The sequence below is a fragment of the Dermacentor albipictus genome, chromosome 1, assembly GCF_038994185.2.
Source record: "Dermacentor albipictus isolate Rhodes 1998 colony chromosome 1, USDA_Dalb.pri_finalv2, whole genome shotgun sequence".
NCBI lineage: Eukaryota > Metazoa > Arthropoda > Arachnida > Ixodida > Ixodidae > Dermacentor > Dermacentor albipictus.
Window position 1 is genome coordinate 487,878,650 of NC_091821.1, and position 20,934 is coordinate 487,899,583.

Consider the following 20,934-nt stretch of genomic DNA (forward strand, 5'->3'; position numbering starts at 1 on the left):
GAAATAAACAAGATATATCGCTGCATAGCACAAGTACGACATGCGCACACAACTTTAACTAGTACGTCCTCTACAATATGGAATAGAGGCAGCAATGTAGACAGCTTGGTCATTTTTTAACAGTACTCAAGAGACGGAAGTTGAAAGTATTATTAATCATTCCTGCTTCAGCAATGCCGGCGCGACCAAGACGCGGGTGTGTATCGTCCAGTACCCCAATCGATCGGTGCAGTGGTGAAGCGGGAATGAACTCCGGTCATGTTCAATGCATCATGCACATATTGAATTTCTCGGAACGCGTGAACTTCGGCCACTGCTAGCGCATACAACAGACGTGGTTTCCATTCTTAGACAGCGCACACACAAACGAAACACGAGAAAGAAGACAGGACAAGCGCTCGTTTAACTTAAAATTTTTATATGAATAAAAGGATTATGTACCGAGTAATTATTAATTTCACGTGGGTTACATATAGAAACCGTCATACACTCAGGAGGGATCAATGAACGAGCTCGCTTCGTTTGCCAGATGTTTACTTCGCTCGGCGCACCGCAGTAATCCATGTCTGTCGTCTGCTTCTTTCGTACCATTTTCTTGTGAATCGGCAGAATTTCACTGGTGGCATCAACCTTTTCATGTTTACATTGCTGTCGTGACAGTTAACAACACAATAATAATTTCCGGTCATCCGAAGAGGTGCCGTCGCAAACAGGAGACGTTTCGCGCGCAGCGCGAACTGAACGCGGGCGCGACCGTGAAGGGAAGCGGCGACGGAAACCCCCGCTGGAGATGAAATCGCTCCGCCAGGGGAGAAACGAGCGCTGGCGTCTAGGATGAAACTTGGCGTGCGGTCGTCTATAGACAAGAACGGCACCGCCGAGCGCCGCATGCGAGGCAAAATTCAACTAGCGGGTGTACGCCTCTCCCATCTCTCAAAATTAAATTATGGGGTTTTACGTGCCACAATGGCCACAATTAGTACATGACCGGGGTTCTTGGAGAGATATGGGAGAGGCCTTTGCCCTGCAGTGGGCGTAACCAGGCTGATGATTATGATGATGACGATGATGATGATGACGTGCCAAAACCACTTTCTGGTTATGAGGCACGCCGTAGTGGAGGTCTCTGGAAATTTGGACCACCTGGGGTTCTTTAATATGTCTGTGCATGGACATTCTATTCGAAGGACAATGTACACGCTTATTTTTGCCTTTAAGAAGATCGGTATGCTTGACGGTTATTTTCATGGCTGCAATGCGGCAAAAGGGCAGCATCTGCTTAGCCATGTAAATGACACTGATCAGGTAATTGGAAACGACATCGTATGTGCCGCCGGAAAAATCGTGGACACAAACGATGCATGTTAGCTAAAATCATTTTTGCAGTTTCCCACAAAATGTTTGGTACAAATCCATGTTGTCTCTGATGACGACAACAGACTTTCATCGACACTGTGTAGAAATAAACAAAATATATCGCTGCATAGCACAAGTACGACATGCGCACACAACTTTAACTACTACGTACGCTACAATATAGAATAGAGGTAGCAATGTAAATAGCTTGACCATTTTTTAACACTGCTCAAGAGATGGAATTTGCAAGTATTAGTAATCATTTCTGCTTCAGCAATGCCGGCGCGACCAAGGCGAGGCCGCGTATCGTCCTCAATTGATCGGTGCAGTGGTGATGCAGGAATGAACTCCGGTCATGTTCAATGCATCGTGCACATATTCAATTTCTCGGCACTTGTGAACTTCAGCCACTTTTAGCTCATGCAACAGAAGTGGTTTCCATTTCTTGGGCAGCGCACACACAAACGAAACACAAGAAAGAAGACAGGACAAGCGCTGGTCGAAAAACTGAAAGTTTTTGTTTGAATAAAAGGATTATGTACCCAGCAATAATGAAATTCATGTGGCTTGTATGTAAAGACCGTCACACACTCACGAGTGATCAATGAACGAGATCGCTTCATTTGCGAGTTGTTTACTTGGTTCGGCGCACCGCAGTAATCCATGTCTGTCGTCTGCTTTTTGCCGTACCATTTTCTTGTGAATCAGCAGAATTTCACTGGTGGCATCAACCCTTTCAAGTTTACATTGCTATCGCAGTTAACAACACAATAATAATTTACAGTCATTCGAAGAGGCGCCGTCGCAAACAAGATACATTTCGCGCGCAGCGCGAACAGAACACGTGCACGACCTTGAAGGGAAGCGGCGGAAATGTGCACCCGTTTGAGGTGAAATTGTTCCGCCAGTGGAGAAACGAGCACTGGTGTCTAAGATGAAACTTGGCGTGCGGACGTCTATACAGCGTAGGGCACGCGACGATGGTGTTATCGCGCTTGGAATTTATGCAGAACCTCACAGCGACGCCGATGGCAGAAATGCGCTTGGAGTGTCCATAAAATTGCTATGCCCAGAAAACGTTAGAGAGGCACGGCCACCGCGCAAATTTTCAGGAAGTCGCAGAAATACCCTTAAGAGAGTGCCACACATTAGTGGCATGACGTATGCGGCAAAGAAATACGGCTCTCAGCCGATCCTATGTTTTTACAAGGATTAATATGAATAAAATTGACGAGCCGGTGTTTGCCACTTATGTATAGAGATTTCAGCATGCGGTATTATTAGCTAGAAACGAATCTTGGCGTGCGTTGCCACTTTCATTGTTAAAATGGCACTGTGTAATTTCACGAATTACCGTATTATCGTATAGGACTGCCGTCGAGGTAGCACCGCTAATACTACCAAGAGATATTGGGGTGCGTGAAAGCAAATAAAAGGTTTATATGAGAACCGAATGAAGGTAGATCTCTCCCATTTCTGACCTCTTTCCGGTAGATCTCTCCCGCATCAGCCGCGTAATGCAGCAAACGGGTGACTTGCATCTGATTCATTTTCTTTGCCTTAAGTTGCCGTAAAATGTGCCATTTTCTTGGCCATAAGCATAAGTTGCTCTTCGATACATTATTACTCATTTTTTGCGTATGTAAACTCGGGCAGTATATGACATGACGTCACTACTCATGAAAAAATTGCCGCAGAGAAACAAATAAATGTGGTTTGGAATCAGAAGGGGAGAACAATGTCATTTACAAGCTCAACAGCAACGAAGACCTAAAATAGTGTGTATTCCATAAACTATTGCCGAACGCATTCGCAGAAACGTGCCCTCCCTTTCCACTAGTGAGTTCGTCTGCATCCCGAGAAACTTGGCATCATGCAAGGTCTGCATAAGACTTTAACCTGATTCCTGCCAGATCACTTGGCGGATTTCTTTCTACATATAAAATAAAGGAAATAAGTATCAGGCGTTATACTAGGTTTCATTCACTTAGGAGCCATTTCAGTGCATGAAGGTACACGAAAGGATACAGTGCGTGCCATTGGTGATTGCAAAATGGAGACGCTGCCGACAGCAGGGAGCGACCTCTGAAAAAAATTATTCGTTTGAACTGCCGTATACATGCAAACCTTAAGTAGCAGCACGACTCTCCGGTAGCATTACATTGCTCACCTCCAAGCACAGCTGTGGAAGGCACAAGAAGATAAGCAAGTGGCACACAACAGTAGCCGGCGCCGTCACCACCTAAGGTGCTGCAGTAAGCGCCTTCTTTCACGACTCGGATATTGCCCATGGGTGAACAAATCTTCGTCAAGCAGCAAACTGCAAGCTTTTGTTTGTCTTTTATTACCCAAATAATCACGCTGTTTTGTGCCAGGAGCGCAGCGCGTGAGGTTGCGACGAGAATATGCGCGCCACGTCGTGGAGGCGGCGCTGAGCGTTACGGAGCAGCAGCGCCACCATACGGGATCACGAGGCTCATAGGTGGGCTGGATGAGAAATGGAGGACATTGTAGCGATTGTAGCGGTCACGATATCCAGGCAGTATAGCTTATGCCAGTGCTTGTTTCCTTTCCTCTGCAGTTAGTACTCGCTAGACACTAGAAGTGTCTTTCTAAAGACGCTAAAAGTGTTCTTTCTAAAGTCCAGGGCTACCGCCATCCCATTTTGGAAGAAAAACGCCACGCACCGGTGACGTGAGAGTGATCGAATGCGGCGTTTGCTGGTTGTATGAATCAGGGCCTAGCAAGTAGCGCTTCCGTTAAATCTTTTGCCTAGCTAGGCATTCTTATGCGGGCATAGGTGTTGAGCCGCTACTGCTTCTCGAAAGCCATTTGAGTGTTCACTTTCACATTGCTAGAGGAGGAGTCCTTTCTCTCGGTGCAAACGGGGAGCTGCAGGAGACTCACCGTGAAAGGGTCGAAGAGGCCGGTGATGCAGGCGTTGGACGGGTCAGTGGCGTGCACACGGCCTCCGGTCAGCCGCCACAGCAGGAAGCTGTCCACGGTGCCCATGACGACGTGGCCCTTGCGGGCGCCCTCTCGCAGCTGCGCGCGCAGGCAGGGCGACACCCGTCGAGATATTCGTGCCTGAAGTAGTCTGTAGCGTGTTTTTGTCTCTTGCGCTTGAAGCGCGACTCAACCAGCATGAGGCGAAAGGCACTGACATGTTGAAATACTAACTCTGCGTGCCAGTACACAAAACTAGAGGCACCGGATTGCTTCAGGGGTGGAAGGTGCATTGGCCCCAAAAAGATTAAAAATAAGTTTACTTACAGCAGTTTCAAGTCTAGGGAAGCAGTAGCATCGTCTGCTTAATTTCTTATGTTTTTCAAGCTTATAGCAAGCGCTGGGCATATGATGGGGTCTTGGTACGAGTCGGTGGGTATCGGAATAAGTGAAGCGGCATGCGTTCGAGTTTGAACTAAACGGGCTTTCCTTCCATGGCAAGGCGTGGTTTCTCGTCGGGATTTTTGAGAGTGCGTTCGAATAAGGAAAAAGGTCAAATTGACTGAGATCGAATTAGTGAGAGTCAATTGAATTTTACTTTTTCATTAAACTATGTTGAAAATTGCGCTTTTAAAAGGAAACTTTAGCTCGGCTGCTCCTATCTAATACATGTAAAATGATAATTCGTTTTTCTCAGCCACCACGTCGCCAAATTTGGCGAGGTTGTCGCATTTAAAGGAAACTTAAAATCTAGTGACTGTTGGTTTTGAATTTTTTCTTTAGGTCGTCAATTTTTTATGAAAAATAACAAAAATTGAAAATTTTCAGAAGAAGAAACTTTCAGGTTTACAACGCTGCAACTCAGCAACGAAAAATAATATCACAATTCTGCAAATTACATCCAATAGGACATCTAAAGCGGACAAAAGTGATATGTTACATATGAATCTGAAGAAATTGTGTAATATGGAAATACACCTTTTGCAGAACCTTTGTACACAACATAACAAATACACATAGGATATAAAATTACACATAGAATTTGTCCGCTTTGAATGACCTAATGGATGCTCTTTACAGAACCTAGATATCTGTTCTTGATGCAGAGCTGTTAATTTGTAAACTTCGCGCTTCTGTTTTTCAACGTTTCGAATTTTTCAAAATCTTTTCAACAAAATCCAGGGCCTAAATCGCAATTCGTCTTCCAACAGTCTCTAGAATTTAATTTTCTCTCTCAAATGCAACAAATTTCATTAACATAGGTCCAGGGGTTATCTCACAAAAACGTTTTTGCGTTTTACTTGTATTTGAATAGGCCACGTAGAAGTTGGGTCCAAGCTAACGCTTCCTCTTGAAGCGGGTGCAGCCCCTAACAGGACACAGAGAAATTGCACTTAAGACTACATGACCGCGCAACTTTCCTAGGATTAAACTCGAGAGGAAAATTTCTGGTTACGTACTTTTTCGGTTATGCGTACATAGATAAAAAATCCTCTCAGAAAACTTCTCAGGCTGAGTCAATTTCAATCCCTTCCGACACGTTCACTCTGCGCAAATCTGTGCGGGGCTGAGAAGAAAACACTCTTTTTGAACTTATATATGATATCTGTCTAGGCTGCTGCATAGATGGACCATTTAGGAATAGCATCCAATTTCGCATACGCAGGTCATTGCTTTAAAAAAAACGGAAGACAATGTCGCTGTCTCTGGGCGCAAGATATGCGCATCCCATATCATGCCTTCAAGGCAACTGCCTTTCCACAGTTGTACCGTTCTTCGGTTGTGCGGTGCACAAGCCGGAAAGATCGTTTTCGTGGCTCGCGGAGCACGCAGGAAAATGCCGACATCCGCCGCGCGGATGTCAGTGCAAAAGAAAAGACACTGACGGTGCCTTACCCCCGGTATGTTCTGGAGGGCCCACAACAGTCGCATCACCACCTGCAATGCAGAACAGAGAGACGATCGAGAAAGTGCAAAACAGGACGAAAAATCGGCTGCACGTCCGATTCACGCTCCTCAAACGACAGGCATCAGTTACGTATGTGGCAAAAGTCAAAGAGTGGATCACTGTTGTCTTTGCTATAATGCATTTATCGTTTACAGTTACAAGATAAACTCACCGCGAGAACGCGAAGCAAAGGCAAGGATTGGTTCGCACGAAAAGGCGAGTATAAGCAATAGACAAAGGCAACCGGCGGCTATGCTCTCTCACCAGGCCAGACTCGAAGCGGAGCATGCTAGCGATCAGGTACCGGTACTTGTGGGTCAGGCAGTACAGGAAGCTGGCGCCCATCCGCATGGCCTGCGCAAGAACGATCAGTTTGACACATGCATAGGCGCTATGCTCAGAGCACTGCAAGCGACGAAATTCGGCATCCCTAAAGGGGGCACACCGGCAGAACCGCTTGGCAGTAACGGTGCTACACAGCGTTGTCGACGGCAAAGCTACTTCCGAAAATAGAAACCCATGGTAAAACCATCCCACGCTTTAGGCAATACATTGCGCATTGGGACTAACTTTCAGCGTAACAAAATTACAATAATGATTCGACCATGCTAATCTCAGCACCATTTTCAGGCACATCCTATAGCTAGGTATAGAGACAAGCAGAATAATAAAACGGGGGGCGTTAAATCAGAAAAGTGTTTCGTTGGCCCCCCTACGCTATGGGAGGCAAGGAAGCGGGAGAGAATGTAAGACACACAGGAAGGTCACTGTGAATGTATGTAAGCGGGGGCAGCGCCAAACATTCGAAGCCGTTCGCACACGCCAGTTGTTACCCAAATACTGAAAAAAAGATTTTTCATTGCCTTGCACACTGTCACGAAGCTATGCGCTTTGTGTATTGTGTTAGCAAGCACTTAAAAACAAATATTAAAGACGAGACCGTTTGTCCAGATGCACAGCAAGCAAAAAATTGCACTTACAGGACAGCGAAATACAAAGTATAGAAAACAAGCTATTCATTAACATTAATTTTCAAATATCACGCTATCAGGTAATGAAAAAAATTGCAGGCTCTCCCGTCATCGACAGTAGATGTAGGCTAGAAATGGCAACAGGCAAAGCAGATTGATTGGAGACGATTCTAGCCACAATCCTAAAATGGGCGTAATGCATGTTCGCAGCGGCACACCCCACCAAACCAAACCACACCAAGCCATACTGTGCACTGGTCCATATGGACGCTGCCCAGCTAGAAGAAAATCGCCGGAAGACGGCGCCACGCAGCGTGACGCCATCTCTCCAGGCAAGGCAATACCCGCGCCGCGTAACAAGCGGACCACTGACGTTCAATATAGCACAGGCAATTGTGTCTCAGCGCCAAAAGATGACAATGAAGTGTATAGTGCCCTGTATCTGCCTACCGAACACCCGCCCTATTGGAAATGACAAATAAAACTTCAGCGTACTAGACGTTTCAGCTTGAGTGATATTATGATCAAAGATTACGAAGAACTATTAAACAATGTTTGTTTTTTTGTAACTTGTTTGGGCAGTAACTAGCGTCTTGTTTGGGCAGTAACTAGCGTACTAATGAGGTTCTGTGAAACCGCATTTTATAAGTTTTGACAGATTGCCCGGATGATCTCGTTTTGTTCTTGCAACTTGCCCGGTTGTTCTTGTATGAGTGCCCTGATAGCATAACGGCTCTGGCTTTTGGCTCAAGGTCACTTGAAGGTCGCCGACAACGGGGGCTAAAAGCATGTCATGGCACAGACGGTGGACACATGTCGGACTTGCAGATTTTTTGGTAGCGAGGTTCGAAGCTGGTGCAGACCTGATGAAGCTGCGGCAATTGACGGCGGTGTAGCACGTCGGCCTTGAATGTGGATAAGGCGACGGCCAGACGCCCTTTCGGCGTTCCCCAGCCAGAGCTTGGACCTGGAGCTCGGGCACGGCGATAGAGACACTGGCTGTGCCCGGATTACACGCCCTTGCGACGTTCGCCAACCGCGCGCTGCTGGAAGGAGCTCGACGGTGCGCGTGTGTCCAGGTGGGAGCCTGCAGCGGCCTTCGGCCAGGAACTCGACAGGCCGCTACTCCCGCACCATGGGCATCATCTTCTCGGTCCCGCCACGTCTTACACGCCCACCACCTCCCTTCGAGCTCCCTCACGCGCCCTACCCCCTGCTTCTTTTATGCGAAGCATACTAGCCGCACAACCACGCTCTTCCTTGCTGCGCCGCGCACGGCCGCGTAGCTACCATATGACGTCATAACAGCTGCAAAGCGGACGCTTAAGCTTCGCTTTCAAGAGTGGAACGCGACAGCGTTCCCATCGACCCGCCAAGGGGTGTAAGACAATGGGCTACGGCGCAGCGACTACGCGCCCCGCATCGGACGCGGTGAGCGTCGAGCAACGCAGCGTTCGGCGCGACAACGAAATGTGCGCCTGAGCAAGCCACGCACGCCTGAGCCGACGCCGACGACACCGGCTTTTCTGCGACACGAGCTCCTTAACGCTGTCGCGTTATAATAAAGGCTAGTATGCTTCGCATCCTGGGCTTAACCTTAGCTAAGCCACAGCCATTTTTTTCTTCTCACTCGGTTGGGCATCTAGCGCTGATGCGCTGTCGCCGCGCTTCTTCACATGTCGTCATCTTCCGTTTATTCCCTCCACACACATAATGACACGCACCATCGAGCGGGCAGGTCGCGGTGTTCGAGCTATGGAATACGAACGATTATACTATCGTTAAGACCTCACATTGCGTTGCGGAGGGTTTTACTGCGTAATACGAATACTTTACCACTGTTGTCTGAAAGTTAGAGAGCCGTCTCCAATGTTTGAGCTGCTTAGCGACAGCAAGTGCTCCACCATAATGCCGCCGTGCATGACTTCCCCCGGCGACAACGAAGTGCTGATCAGAGACGCTGAAGACGCACTGATTCACCGCACCTTCTCTGTGCACGTGCCTCTTCTCACTGTTCATCTCTCGACAAGCATCACACATCACCTTTGTGCCCACGACAACGAAAGCCAACAGCTGCGAGCGACTAGACCGTTTCTGAGTCGTCGTCTGCTTGTGCCTCACTTACTGGAACAAGCTTCGCGTCATCTATATTTAAACATTTCATTGTACCTGCACGTATCTTTCGAAGACTAAGTACTCTTAGTCGACTTCAGAAGGTTTTGCCGTATCTGAGATGTTGGTATCTTGTAACCGCTTCCAAACTGAAATGGTTGCTAAGGTGACTTGTAGATGTCGCATGAACATTACGATGGTATTAAATGATACCTCGCCATATACCGAGAACATGTAGCAATAGCAATAGTCGGCTTCTAAGGCTCTAATAAATATTGGCTGAAGGTAGCTGTAAACGGGATGGGACGCGAGTCGCTGTGTCGCTGTTACCATCTGCAGTAAGGCGGCCAAGTGCCATCTAACTTAACTGCCGCGCCGTCTCCCAGATGGCGTGGAGTGTCCGAGTTCGAAAGAAAGACGGCGTATAGAAAGATGGCTGCAAAACAGTGAATTGAAGTTTCATTTGTCCAACATACTTCATCGACAAATGGTGCAACAGAAGGTCCCCAGATTCATGTATGCGGACGACATAGTTCTACTAGCAAACAATGCAAGAGATTTACAGACACTTGCATATATATGTGGCAACGCAGTGACAAATTTAGGCCTTAAGTTTAGCATAGAGAAATCTGGAATTGCGATGTTTCGCGAAGGGACCAGTAATTACGTGGTGTCGAATCAACAGCAAGTCATACACGTAGTCAAGCAATATAAATACCTCAGCATATACATAAACGAAAGAAAGACGGTCTTTCGTTTAAAAAAACACAAAAACAAAGTACAACAACACACAGGAGCAAATATTTCCAACAATATGAGAGATGTGTATGTTTCACCGAAAATCGAGCGACCACTCCGCACATCCTAATGGAATGCAAAGGGATTTACCCACTGAGACCCGTAGGTGAGATGCACCTTCCAGAAGCACCTGGGCCGGTATTTTGTAGCGATGCCTTTCCTGATTCTATTCCTTTTCAGACTTTTCGCGCTTGGCCAGTGGTCAGAGCGACCGTCTGCCCACATTATCGACGGGATCAGGCGGCCGTGTGTGGTGGATGACAAGAATAGCATAGAATAAGGCATAAGGCATCGCTACAATATAGCGGCCCTGAATTTGAAGTGGACGGAAGCATCAACCAGTCAGGAGTCGAGATAAGCAAGAGACATTTAGAGTATTAGTGAGAAAAAAGCAGGGAAGAAATTGATACGACCAGATCCGTTACTGACGTAGATAACGGTACAAGGTAGATAGAGAGGTTTTGGCAAACAAAGAAAGATTAAGGAGATGTATGCAAAAATGCTGGAACAAAAAACATGTACAGCCTACCTGATTAAATCAAGCAGGCTAGGTTTATCATGGGTACGGCACCGTTCCAAAGCAGATGCCAATAATTCAGCATCATCATCGACACCGCAGAAAACATCCGCATACCCATATACAGCAACAACATATCAGAGTAAATATGCGTCACAGGATGGGACATGTACGCGCTGCAAAAAAAAAAAAACATCGGAAATCGCTCGGCACATCGTAATGGAATGCCAAGGTATTCACCCAGTGAGAGCTGTAGGGAGCGTCCATCTTCCAGAAGCGTTGGAATGAAAATATTGAAGGATAAGCTCGTCAGTAGTCGAGATAAGAGACTATTGTAGAAGAGTATTGTACAAGACTATTATTGGAAAAAAACCACGGAAGAGATTGATAGAGTCGGAGTGATTGCAAGTGTAGGTAACGGTATAGTATAGTAATAGAGATATTAAATACAAAAGATAAGGCCGACATCAGATAGGCAAAAGTCCAGACAGCGATAGATGTAGCAAAACCTAAATAAATCAAGCAGGCTAGGGCACTATTTGTTCCCAAGCCGTTTCGACGGAGATCCCAATAATCACCATCATAGTGTGCCTCGCTCAGCATGCGCCGGTGGCAGTGTGGTCATACCGCCTGGTAGTGCACCACTGCGGAAGTCACGTGACGGCACGAAATTCTCGCCTCCTCACTTTTACTATGCGTGTAGGTGCGAGATGTTGCGCGCTTTTTTGTTGACAAAACGGCGCTGTGTTTATGTGCCGTCGCCCTTCGTTCATAACGCGAATCATCCCTTACGATAACGACGACGTTGGTACCAATGTGGTACCAATCTTGTTGGTGCGTTCTGTTCTCTAACGACGTTGCTGCATTGAAGACATGGAGAATGGCGTACTGGGTGTCGCCTCCGCGTCCTTATATCCACGGTTCGTCGTACATTGCGAGGAGGGGGTCTTCTGTGTTTGCCGCAAGATGGCTCTGCGTGTGCGCCAAGCGCAGAAGAAATGTAGCGGAAATGTACTTCGCGAATCGTTTAACTGCGATTTCTGTAATTTACATACTCATAATTAGCGATATACACCGCAGTATAACTTTCTACGGCACGCTTCTGAGGCAACATCGCATTCACTAGAGGCGCTTTTGTGCCGCTTTGAACCATCGAACTCATGGCTGAGTGGTAGCGTCTCCATCTCACACTGCGGAGACCCTGGTTCGATTCCCACCCAGCCCATCTTGCAAGTTATTTTTATTTATGAATTGGCTTCCGCGATTTTTCGCTCACGACCAACGCCGACGGCACCGGCTTTTCTGTGACACGAGCTCCTTAACGTTGTCGCGTTAAAATCGTAAAGTACGACATGCACACAGCCTACAGACATGATAGCGTCGGATTGTAATTTGGCTGTACAAAAAAATTATATTATGCGAAAACAAAAACCACTTTTCAAGCGCTTCTGCCATGCATAGACCGGCACGCGTCCGCCGTTTGCCGCCGCCGGCGCGCGAGTATCTCGGGGGCCACGGAGCGCCGCGCACGGTTCCTTGCAATACCTCCAGACGACGCTCACCTCCACTGCATGGCGGCCCACGCAAAAGGCCGCGTTTCTACCCGAAGGCCTTCATGCATAGCGTTCGCGGCCAGCGTTTCCCGGTAAATATTAGAATTACATACGCTCCAGTTGCCGGGAAGCGTGAGAAGCAGTCAGGGATCTTTGAATGCTAACGCGTTCGGCTCTTAAAGGCGAAGCTTAAGCATCCTCCAACATTTTCTTCTAGTGTGGTCGCGGCTTGATTCGTATCGTGGCCGCCAGGAGCTACAGGACGTCGAGCAGCGTTTGGGAGCCCTAACGGAAGAGAGTAGCCCAACAAAGGTGCATGGCAAGCTGTCGAGACTTCTAAAGAATACAACAAGCGTCTCCTACATTGCAGGACGGCCGAGGAGACTCAATTGGCATCATCGTAATTGCATGTCAAGTACGATAGCATTAAGGTACCAATTAAGTGAACAATAAACATAAAGACAACGAATACATACATATAATCACCATATATGCGTCTGTCATTTGAGCAACTATGTACGTCGACCTTGTCTCATTTAGCGTCAACAACAGTTGACACTTTCCCTTTATTTCTTTTACCTTTGATTTACCTGAATAGCCAAGTAACTTCTCGTTAACGACATACAATTAAGGCTGCAGAAGAAATATGCTGAAGCAACTATATTCCATCTCACAAGCTGGTTGCAGCACTGTAGAAGCTACATGAATTCTTAGCAGATAGGAAGGCCCAATGCCCCTCGAGATGTGCTCATCTGCGCCACCTCGTCTGCTCAGCGTCTGCTTGCCACCTGTTACATGATCCATGGTTGGTCGAATCACGCAAAAGATGTTTTGGCGCCGCAACTATAAGGTGCGTTTATATACATGCGACAGGCAGGGCTTTGCTTTGCCTGTGCGCTTTCCCTGCAGTTACCTTGCAGCCTCCTTATCAAGTAGTACGGGCGAATGCCCTTACGAATGTTCACCTGCGCCACAGCGTCTGCTCGGCGTCCATTTTTCGTTTACTCACAACCGTCAGCGCCTCCTCTTGCTACCATCATCACGTGCCATGCTAGAGCGGCGTAGTAAATTAATAATGCAGTGAACAATTAAACTTTTATAGCTTTCCGCCTCGTCAATGTATCGCCAATGCTATATATCAAACCAATTTTACGGTTCGGTGCCGCGTCTCTAGTCCTAGCAGCGTGAAATCAAACAGCCGATCTCAATAATTACGACAAAACATACCAAACGCTTTGGCCTCAGCTTGAGATGAGACTTGGCGATGACGGATTTCACCGCTTGTTTCTTGCTGACAGGAAGGAGAGCCAGTAACAAGCGCGAATTCAGATCGAAACAGGTGGCCAGCGCTGTATGGGTGCTGCGATGTTGGCATGGTTAAGTGGTTATTACGGTTGCCGGTCGTAACTGCCACAGTAATTCTCGATATACGACGTGCATGCGCAAAGGTACTAACATGTCACGTATCGCTGAACCGTATCACGTAGCGAGCAAAAATAAAACTCTCTAGTGCGGCTAACCATCAGGCAGTTACCCCCGGAACATACACCGCTGCGCAAGGATACTGCCTGTGTACGCCTCGTACCTTCGGCAGTGCTGCAACCAGCCTGTGAGATGGTGTGATGGTGAGCCCCTCAGTCGTTAGCCAAGGCCAACAAAACAGACTGGACGACGTAATACCTAGCGACAATGTCATCACTCATCCAGTGAAACCACTGCATTGCAACAACAACCTGCATGTCGCGAATCGTCTACAAACGGCACACACACCTTGACACGTGCAGAGGAGTTCCACTCTCGGCACAGCGACTCAGCGCGGGTGTCCTTCCACGAGATGAACTTGTGCAGAAGTCGACCTGTGCGCCTGCATGCGCAACGACGTGGTTACAGTGATGATGCGCTTACAGAGGTATCAAAAGTCCAGGACAGCACTAAAATGACGAGGAGAGATAAACATGGACGGCAGGAACAAGTGCTGCTTACGAAAATGATTCATACTTTTCACTGCATATTGCACGTGCACTGGTCTCTTTGCACAGGACCGAAGTAAAAAAATGTCCGACGATTACGATTCTCCGTAATGCGAAATTTGAGCGCAGCTGTATACGTGTTTTCATTTCGCAATATATTGAAGGAAGTAATTTGAGACCTAAATCACCACGCCAACTGGCAGTGGACCCGTGCTTCCAGTTCCTTCGAAGAGGCAGGGGCAGTATAGGAACGCTCGCTTGATGAGTGGCATCGGAGCGAGGTGTGGAAGATGACGACGAATGCGCGAGCAGTGGCACAAGCGCGTTCGCGCGGTTAAGCCGACGCTGAAGCTCAACCAAGAAAGGGGCGCCAAGAACTGCGCTTGAATGGACGTCAACAACAAAAAAAAAGACGTGCGCAGCTTGCATTACAGGTGCAAGGCAGGAGTCAACAGCGGAGCTTGTGGTCACCTAGCTTTTACGTGGCTTGTTTGTAGGTTTTGCGAGGCTATACTAGGTGTTGCTAAGTTGTTGGTAGGCTTGGCTAAGTCGTTTCTAGGTTTTGGAAGGTTATGGTAGGCTTGGCTAAGTTGTTTCTAGGTTTTGCGACGTTACGCTAGGTTTTGCTAAGTTGTTGCCTCGGCGGCCTTGACGTTGGAAGTTTTCAAGCAGTCACAGGCCGGGATCGCTTCCTCGGCGACGTCGAGCGTTCAGGCGCCGGCTCTCACGATTCCTGCACTGAAACTCGGAATCATCGACTCGGCGTCACCTCTTCTCAGCCGCAGCTTCGGCGCGGTATTCCGGATCAGCTCGGCGGCGACGCATCGCTTGTCGCTCGGCAGTACGGCGGCATTCCCGGTAAGCCGCTTCTCCTTCGGACGCCCGGATTTTCTGCGGTCTTCCCATGGCAGCAGAACATACGCACGAAGTAGAGGACCCGAGAGGTGTGTCGCCGGGCCAGCTGTTCCGAGCTTTTCCTCGCCTGTGACGTCACGACTCCGCCCTACCCACATAGGGTGCGAGGAGGTTACGTGGCTCTGTGCTCCCACTCGTCCTTTACTAACAACCGCCAGCGCCTCCTCTTGCTACCATCATCACGTGCCATGCTAGAGCGGCGTAGTAAATTAATAATGCAGTAAACGATTAAACTTTTATAGCTTTCCGCCTCGTTAATGTGCATCGTGCAACTGCGGTGGTTGCTAAGCAACACGATGCAGCGCGCAGCCGGGCTGAGTTTTCTGGTAATGCTACCCAGCAGAACTAAAAGCTTAAACAGCTCCGCTGTTAATTCTACTTCCTTCCTTGATGTATGGACTGTACGATCCCTGAACATGAATCACAATCCACACACAGAGACACTTCAAAATTTGAAATGTAGATCCGCATTTACTAAAGTTCTGTTATGCAAAAGCACTTGCTTGATGGTCGATGTTAACGCGCTTCCATCATCAATGTGCCTAGCTGACATTGCAGATAAACCGAGCCACGTGTCTTTTTCCGCTTGCTCGGAAATCTTCGTCGAACACATTCTTCTTGGTCTTCAACATGGCTGGCAAAGCCAGCGGTAGACTATTAAGGCAGAATATTAAGACAATTGAGGACGACGCAACGCGCTATGGAAAGAAGAATGGTAGGTTTAACGTCAAGGGATAAGAAAAGAGCAGATTGGGTGAGGGAACAAGCGCGGGTTTATGACATCTTAGTCGAAATCAAGAAAAAGAAATGGGGGCATGGGCAGGACACGTAATGAGGAGGGAAGATAACCGATGGTCAATAAGAGTTACGGAGTGGATTCCAAGGGAAGGGAAGCGTAGCAGAGGGCGGCAGAAAGTTAGGTGGGCGGATGAGATTAAGAAGTTTGCAGGGGCAACATGGCCACAATTAGTACATGACCGGGGTAGTTGGAGAAGTATGGGAGAGGCCTTTGCCCTGCAGTGGGCGTAACTTGGCTGATGATGATGATTAAGACAACTTAGGTGTCTCTGTTGGCGGTGGCCTTGGCCGTGGCCTTGGCCTTGACATTGGCCAAACTGAGCAGTGACGAAAAATGCCCGACGCCGCAAAGAGTAAAACAACGCCAACAAATGTTCGGATTAGTTGCTTTCAAAGGAAATTATGGTATTTGGGTGGGAATCGAGCTGAGGCCTCCGGGGTGCGAGACGAGCACGCTTCCCTAAAGCCATGGCTGCTCCACGGTTCTGGATTAGTAAGGGTGTGCCTTGTGCGTGCCTGATTGCACACGTCACGTAGTCACAGAGACGTCTCGTTTCACGGCTCATTCGTTCGTCGTCGTAGCTCGTAACGTCACCTTTCCCACACTGCCTCCAGTGCTCGTGCAACCGCTCGCTCGTTCGTCGTCGTCGTCGTCTTCCACAGTGGCTCCGGCGCAGCTTATCATGCAAGCATTCCCATACTGCCCATAGCGCTGGTGCCACTGCTCGCTCGTTCGTCTTCCACAGCAGACTCAGATGCAGCTCATCATGCCAGCCTTCCCATACTGCTCCTCGCGCTCGTGCCACTGCTCGCGCATTCGTCGTCGTTTTTCACAGCTGGCTCCGGCGCAGCTGATCGTGCCAGCCTTCCCATACTGCCCCTAGCGCTCGTGCCACTGCTGCCGCGTTCGTCGTCGTCTTCCACAGTGGCTCCGGCGCAGCTTATCATGCAAGCATTCCCATACTGCCCCTAGCACTCGTGCCACTGCTCGCTCGTTCGTCTTCCACAGCAGACTCAGATGCAGCTCATCATGCCAGCCTTCCCATACTGCTCCTCGCGCTCGTGCCACTGCTCGCGCATTCGTCGTCGTTTTTCACAGCTGGCTCCGGCGCAGCTGATCGTGCCAGCCTTCCCATACTGCCCCTAGCGCTCGTGCCACTGCTCCCGCCTTCGTCGTCGTCTTCCACAGTGGCTCCGGCGCAGCTTATCATGCAAGCATTCCCATACTGCCCCTAGCACTCGTGCCACTGCTCGCTCGTTCGTCTTCCACAGCAGACTCAGATGCAGCTCATCATGCCAGCCTTCCCATACTGCTCCTCGCGCTCGTGCCACTGCTCGCGCATTCGTCGTCGTTTTTTACAGCTGGCTCCGGCGCAGCTGATCGTGCCAGCCTTCCCATACTGCCCCTAGCGCTCGTGCCACTGCTCCCGCCTTCGTCGTCGTCTTCCACAGTGGCTCCGGCGCAGCTTATCATGCAAGCATTCCCATACTGCCCCTAGCACTCGTGCCACTGCTCGCTCGTTCGTCTTCCACAGCAGACTCAGATGCAGCTCATCATGCCAGCCTTCCCATACTGCTCCTCGCGCTCGTGCCACTGCTCGCGCATTCGTCGTCGTTTTTCACAGCTGGCTCCGGCACAGCTTATCATGCAAGCATTCCCATACTGCCCCTAGCACTCGTGCCACTGCTCGCTCGTTCGTCTTCCACAGCAGACTCAGATGCAGCTCATCATGCCAGCCTTCCCATACTGCTCCTCGCGCTCGTGCCACTGCTCGCGCATTCGTCGTCGTCTTCCACAGTGGCTCCGGCGCAGCTTATCATGCAAGCATTCCCATACTGCCCCTAGCACTCGTGCCACTGCTCGCTCGTTCGTCTTCCACAGCAGACTCAGATGCAGCTCATCATGCCAGCCTTCCCATACTGCTCCTCGTGCTCGTGCCACTGCTCGCGCATTCGTCGTCGTTTTTCACAGCTGGCTCCGGCGCAGCTGATCGTGCCAGCCTTCCCATACTGCCCCTAGCGCTCGTGCCACTGCTCCCGCCTTCGTCGTCGTCTTCCACAGTGGCTCCGGCGCAGCTTATCATGCAAGCATTCCCATACTGCCCCTAGCACTCGTGCCACTGCTCGCTCGTTCGTCTTCCACAGCAGACTCAGATGCAGCTCATCATGCCAGCCTTCCCATACTGCTCCTCGCGCTCGTGCCACTGCTCGCGCATTCGTCGTCGTTTTTCACAGCTGGCTCCGGCGCAGCTGATCGTGCCAGCCTTCCCATACTGCCCCTAGCGCTCGTGCCACTGCTGCCGCGTTCGTCGTCGTCTTCCACAGTGGCTCCGGCGCAGCTTATCATGCAAGCATTCCCATACTGTCCCTAGCACTCGTGCCACTGCTCGCTCGTTCGTCTTCCACAGCAGACTCAGATGCAGCTCATCATGCCAGCCTTCCCATACTGCTCCTCGCGCTCGTGCCACTGCTCGCGCATTCGTCGTCGTCTTCCACAGTGGCTCCGGCGCAGCTTATCATGCAAGCATTCCCATACTGCCCCTAGCACTCGTGCCACTGCTCGCTCGTTCGTCTTCCACAGCAGACTCAGATGCAGCTCATCATGCCAGCCTTCCCATACTGCTCCTCGTGCTCGTGCCACTGCTCGCGCATTCGTCGTCGTTTTTCACAGCTGGCTCCGGCGCAGCTGATCGTGCCAGCCTTCCCATACTGCCCCTAGCGCTCGTGCCACTGCTCCCGCCTTCGTCGTCGTCTTCCACAGTGGCTCCGGCGCAGCTTATCATGCAAGCATTCCCATACTGCCCCTAGCACTCGTGCCACTGCTCGCTCGTTCGTCTTCCACAGCAGACTCAGATGCAGCTCATCATGCCAGCCTTCCCATACTGCTCCTCGCGCTCGTGCCACTGCTCGCGCATTCGTCGTCGTTTTTCACAGCTGGCTCCGGCGCAGCTGATCGTGCCAGCCTTCCCATACTGCCCCTAGCGCTCGTGCCACTGCTGCCGCGTTCGTCGTCGTCTTCCACAGTGGCTCCGGCGCAGCTTATCATGCAAGCATTCCCATACTGCCCCTAGCACTCGTGCCACTGCTCGCTCGTTCGTCTTCCACAGCAGACTCAGATGCAGCTCATCATGCCAGCCTTCCCATACTGCTCCTCGCGCTCGTGCCACTGCTCGCGCATTCGTCGTCGTCTTCCACAGTGGCTCCGGCGCAGCTTATCATGCAAGCATTCCCATACTGCCCCTAGCACTCGTGCCACTGCTCGCTCGTTCGTCTTCCACAGCAGACTCAGATGCAGCTCATCATGCCAGCCTTCCCATACTGCTCCTCGTGCTCGTGCCACTGCTCGCGCATTCGTCGTCATTTTTCACAGCTGGCTCCGGCGCAGCTGATCGTGCCAGCCTTCCCATACTGCCCCTAGCGCTCGTGCCACTGCTCCCGCCTTCGTCGTCGTCTTCCACAGTGGCTCCGGCGCAGCTTATCATGCAAGCATTCCCATACTGCCCCTAGCACTCGTGCCACTGCTCGCTCGTTCGTCTTCCACAGCAGACTCAGATGCAGCTCATCATGCCAGCCTTCCCATACTGCTCCTCGCGCTCGTGCCACTGCTCGCGCATTCGTCGTCGTTTTTCACAGCTCGCTCCGGCGCAGCTTATCATGCAAGCATTCCCATACTGCCCCTAGCACTCGTGCCACTGCTCGCTCGTTCGTCTTCCACAGCAGACTCAGATGCAGCTCATCATGCCAGCCTTCCCATACTGCTCCTCGCGCTCGTGCCACTGCTCGCGCATTCGTCGTCGTCTTCCACTGTGGCTCCGGCGCAGCTTATCATGCAAGCATTCCCATACTGCCCCTAGCACTCGTGCCACTGCTCGCTCGTTCGTCTTCCACAGCAGACTCAGATGCAGCTCATCATGCCAGCCTTCCCATACTGCTCCTCGCGCTCGTGCCACTGCTCGCGCATTCGTCGTCGTTTTTCACAGCTGGCTCCGGCGCAGCTGATCGTGCCAGCCTTCCCATACTGCCCCTAGCGCTCGTGCCACTGCTGCCGCGTTCGTCGTCGTCTTCCACAGTGGCTCCGGCGCAGCTTATCATGCAAGCATTCCCATACTGCCCCTAGCACTCGTGCCACTGCTCGCTCGTTCGTCTTCCACAGCAGACTCAGATGCAGCTCATCATGCCAGCCTTCCCATACTGCTCCTCGCGCTCGTGCCACTGCTCGCGCATTCGTCGTCGTTTTTCACAGCTGGCTCCGGCGCAGCTGATCGTGCCAGCCTTCCCATACTGCCCCTAGCGCTCGTGCCACTGCTCCCGCCTTCGTCGTCGTCTTCCACAGTGGCTCCGGCGCAGCTTATCATGCAAGCATTCCCATACTGCCCCTAGCACTCGTGCCACTGCTCCAGACTCAGATGCAGCTCATCATGCCAGCCTTCCCATACTGCTCCTCGCGCTCGTGCCACTGCTCGCGCATTCGTCGTCGTTTTTCACAGCTGGCTCCGGCGCAGCTGATCGTGCCAGCCTTCCCATACTGCCCCTAGCGCTCGTGCCACTGCTGCCGCGTTCGTCGTCGTCTTCCACAGTGGCTCCGGCGCAGCTTATCATGCAAGCATTCCCATACTGTCCCTAGCACTCGTGCCACTGCTCGCTCGTTCGTCTTCCACAGCAGACTCAGATGCAGCTCATCATGCCAGCCTTCCCATACTGCTCCTCGCGCTCGTGCCACTGCTCGCGCATTCGTCGTCGTCTTCCACAGTGGCTCCGGCGCAGCTTATCATGCAAGCATTCCCATACTGCCCCTAGCACTCGTGCCACTGCTCGCTCGTTCGTCTTCCACAGCAGACTCAGATGCAGCTCATCATGCCAGCCTTCCCATACTGCTCCTCGTGCTCGTGCCACTGCTCGCGCATTCGTCGTCGTTTTTCACAGCTGGCTCCGGCGCAGCTGATCGTGCCAGCCTTCCCATACTGCCCCTAGCGCTCGTGCCACTGCTCCCGCCTTCGTCGTCGTCTTCCACAGTGGCTCCGGCGCAGCTTATCATGCAAGCATTCCCATA

General features: G+C 50.6%; 1 protein-coding gene across 1 annotated transcript in view; it reads right to left on the bottom strand.

The window, feature by feature from the left end:
* Positions 1–20,934, bottom strand: part of LOC135912715 (glycerol kinase 5) — a 200,486-nt gene that overhangs the window by 58,614 nt on the left and 120,938 nt on the right. Inside the window, exons 5-8 of the mRNA XM_065445237.1 lie at positions 13,972–14,065; positions 6,515–6,604; positions 6,199–6,240; positions 4,264–4,401 (exon numbers count right to left, since the gene is read on the bottom strand). Of these exons, the coding sequence (XP_065301309.1) occupies positions 4,264–4,401; positions 6,199–6,240; positions 6,515–6,604; positions 13,972–14,065 (364 nt within the window). The remainder of the gene's footprint in view (positions 1–4,263; positions 4,402–6,198; positions 6,241–6,514; positions 6,605–13,971; positions 14,066–20,934) is intronic.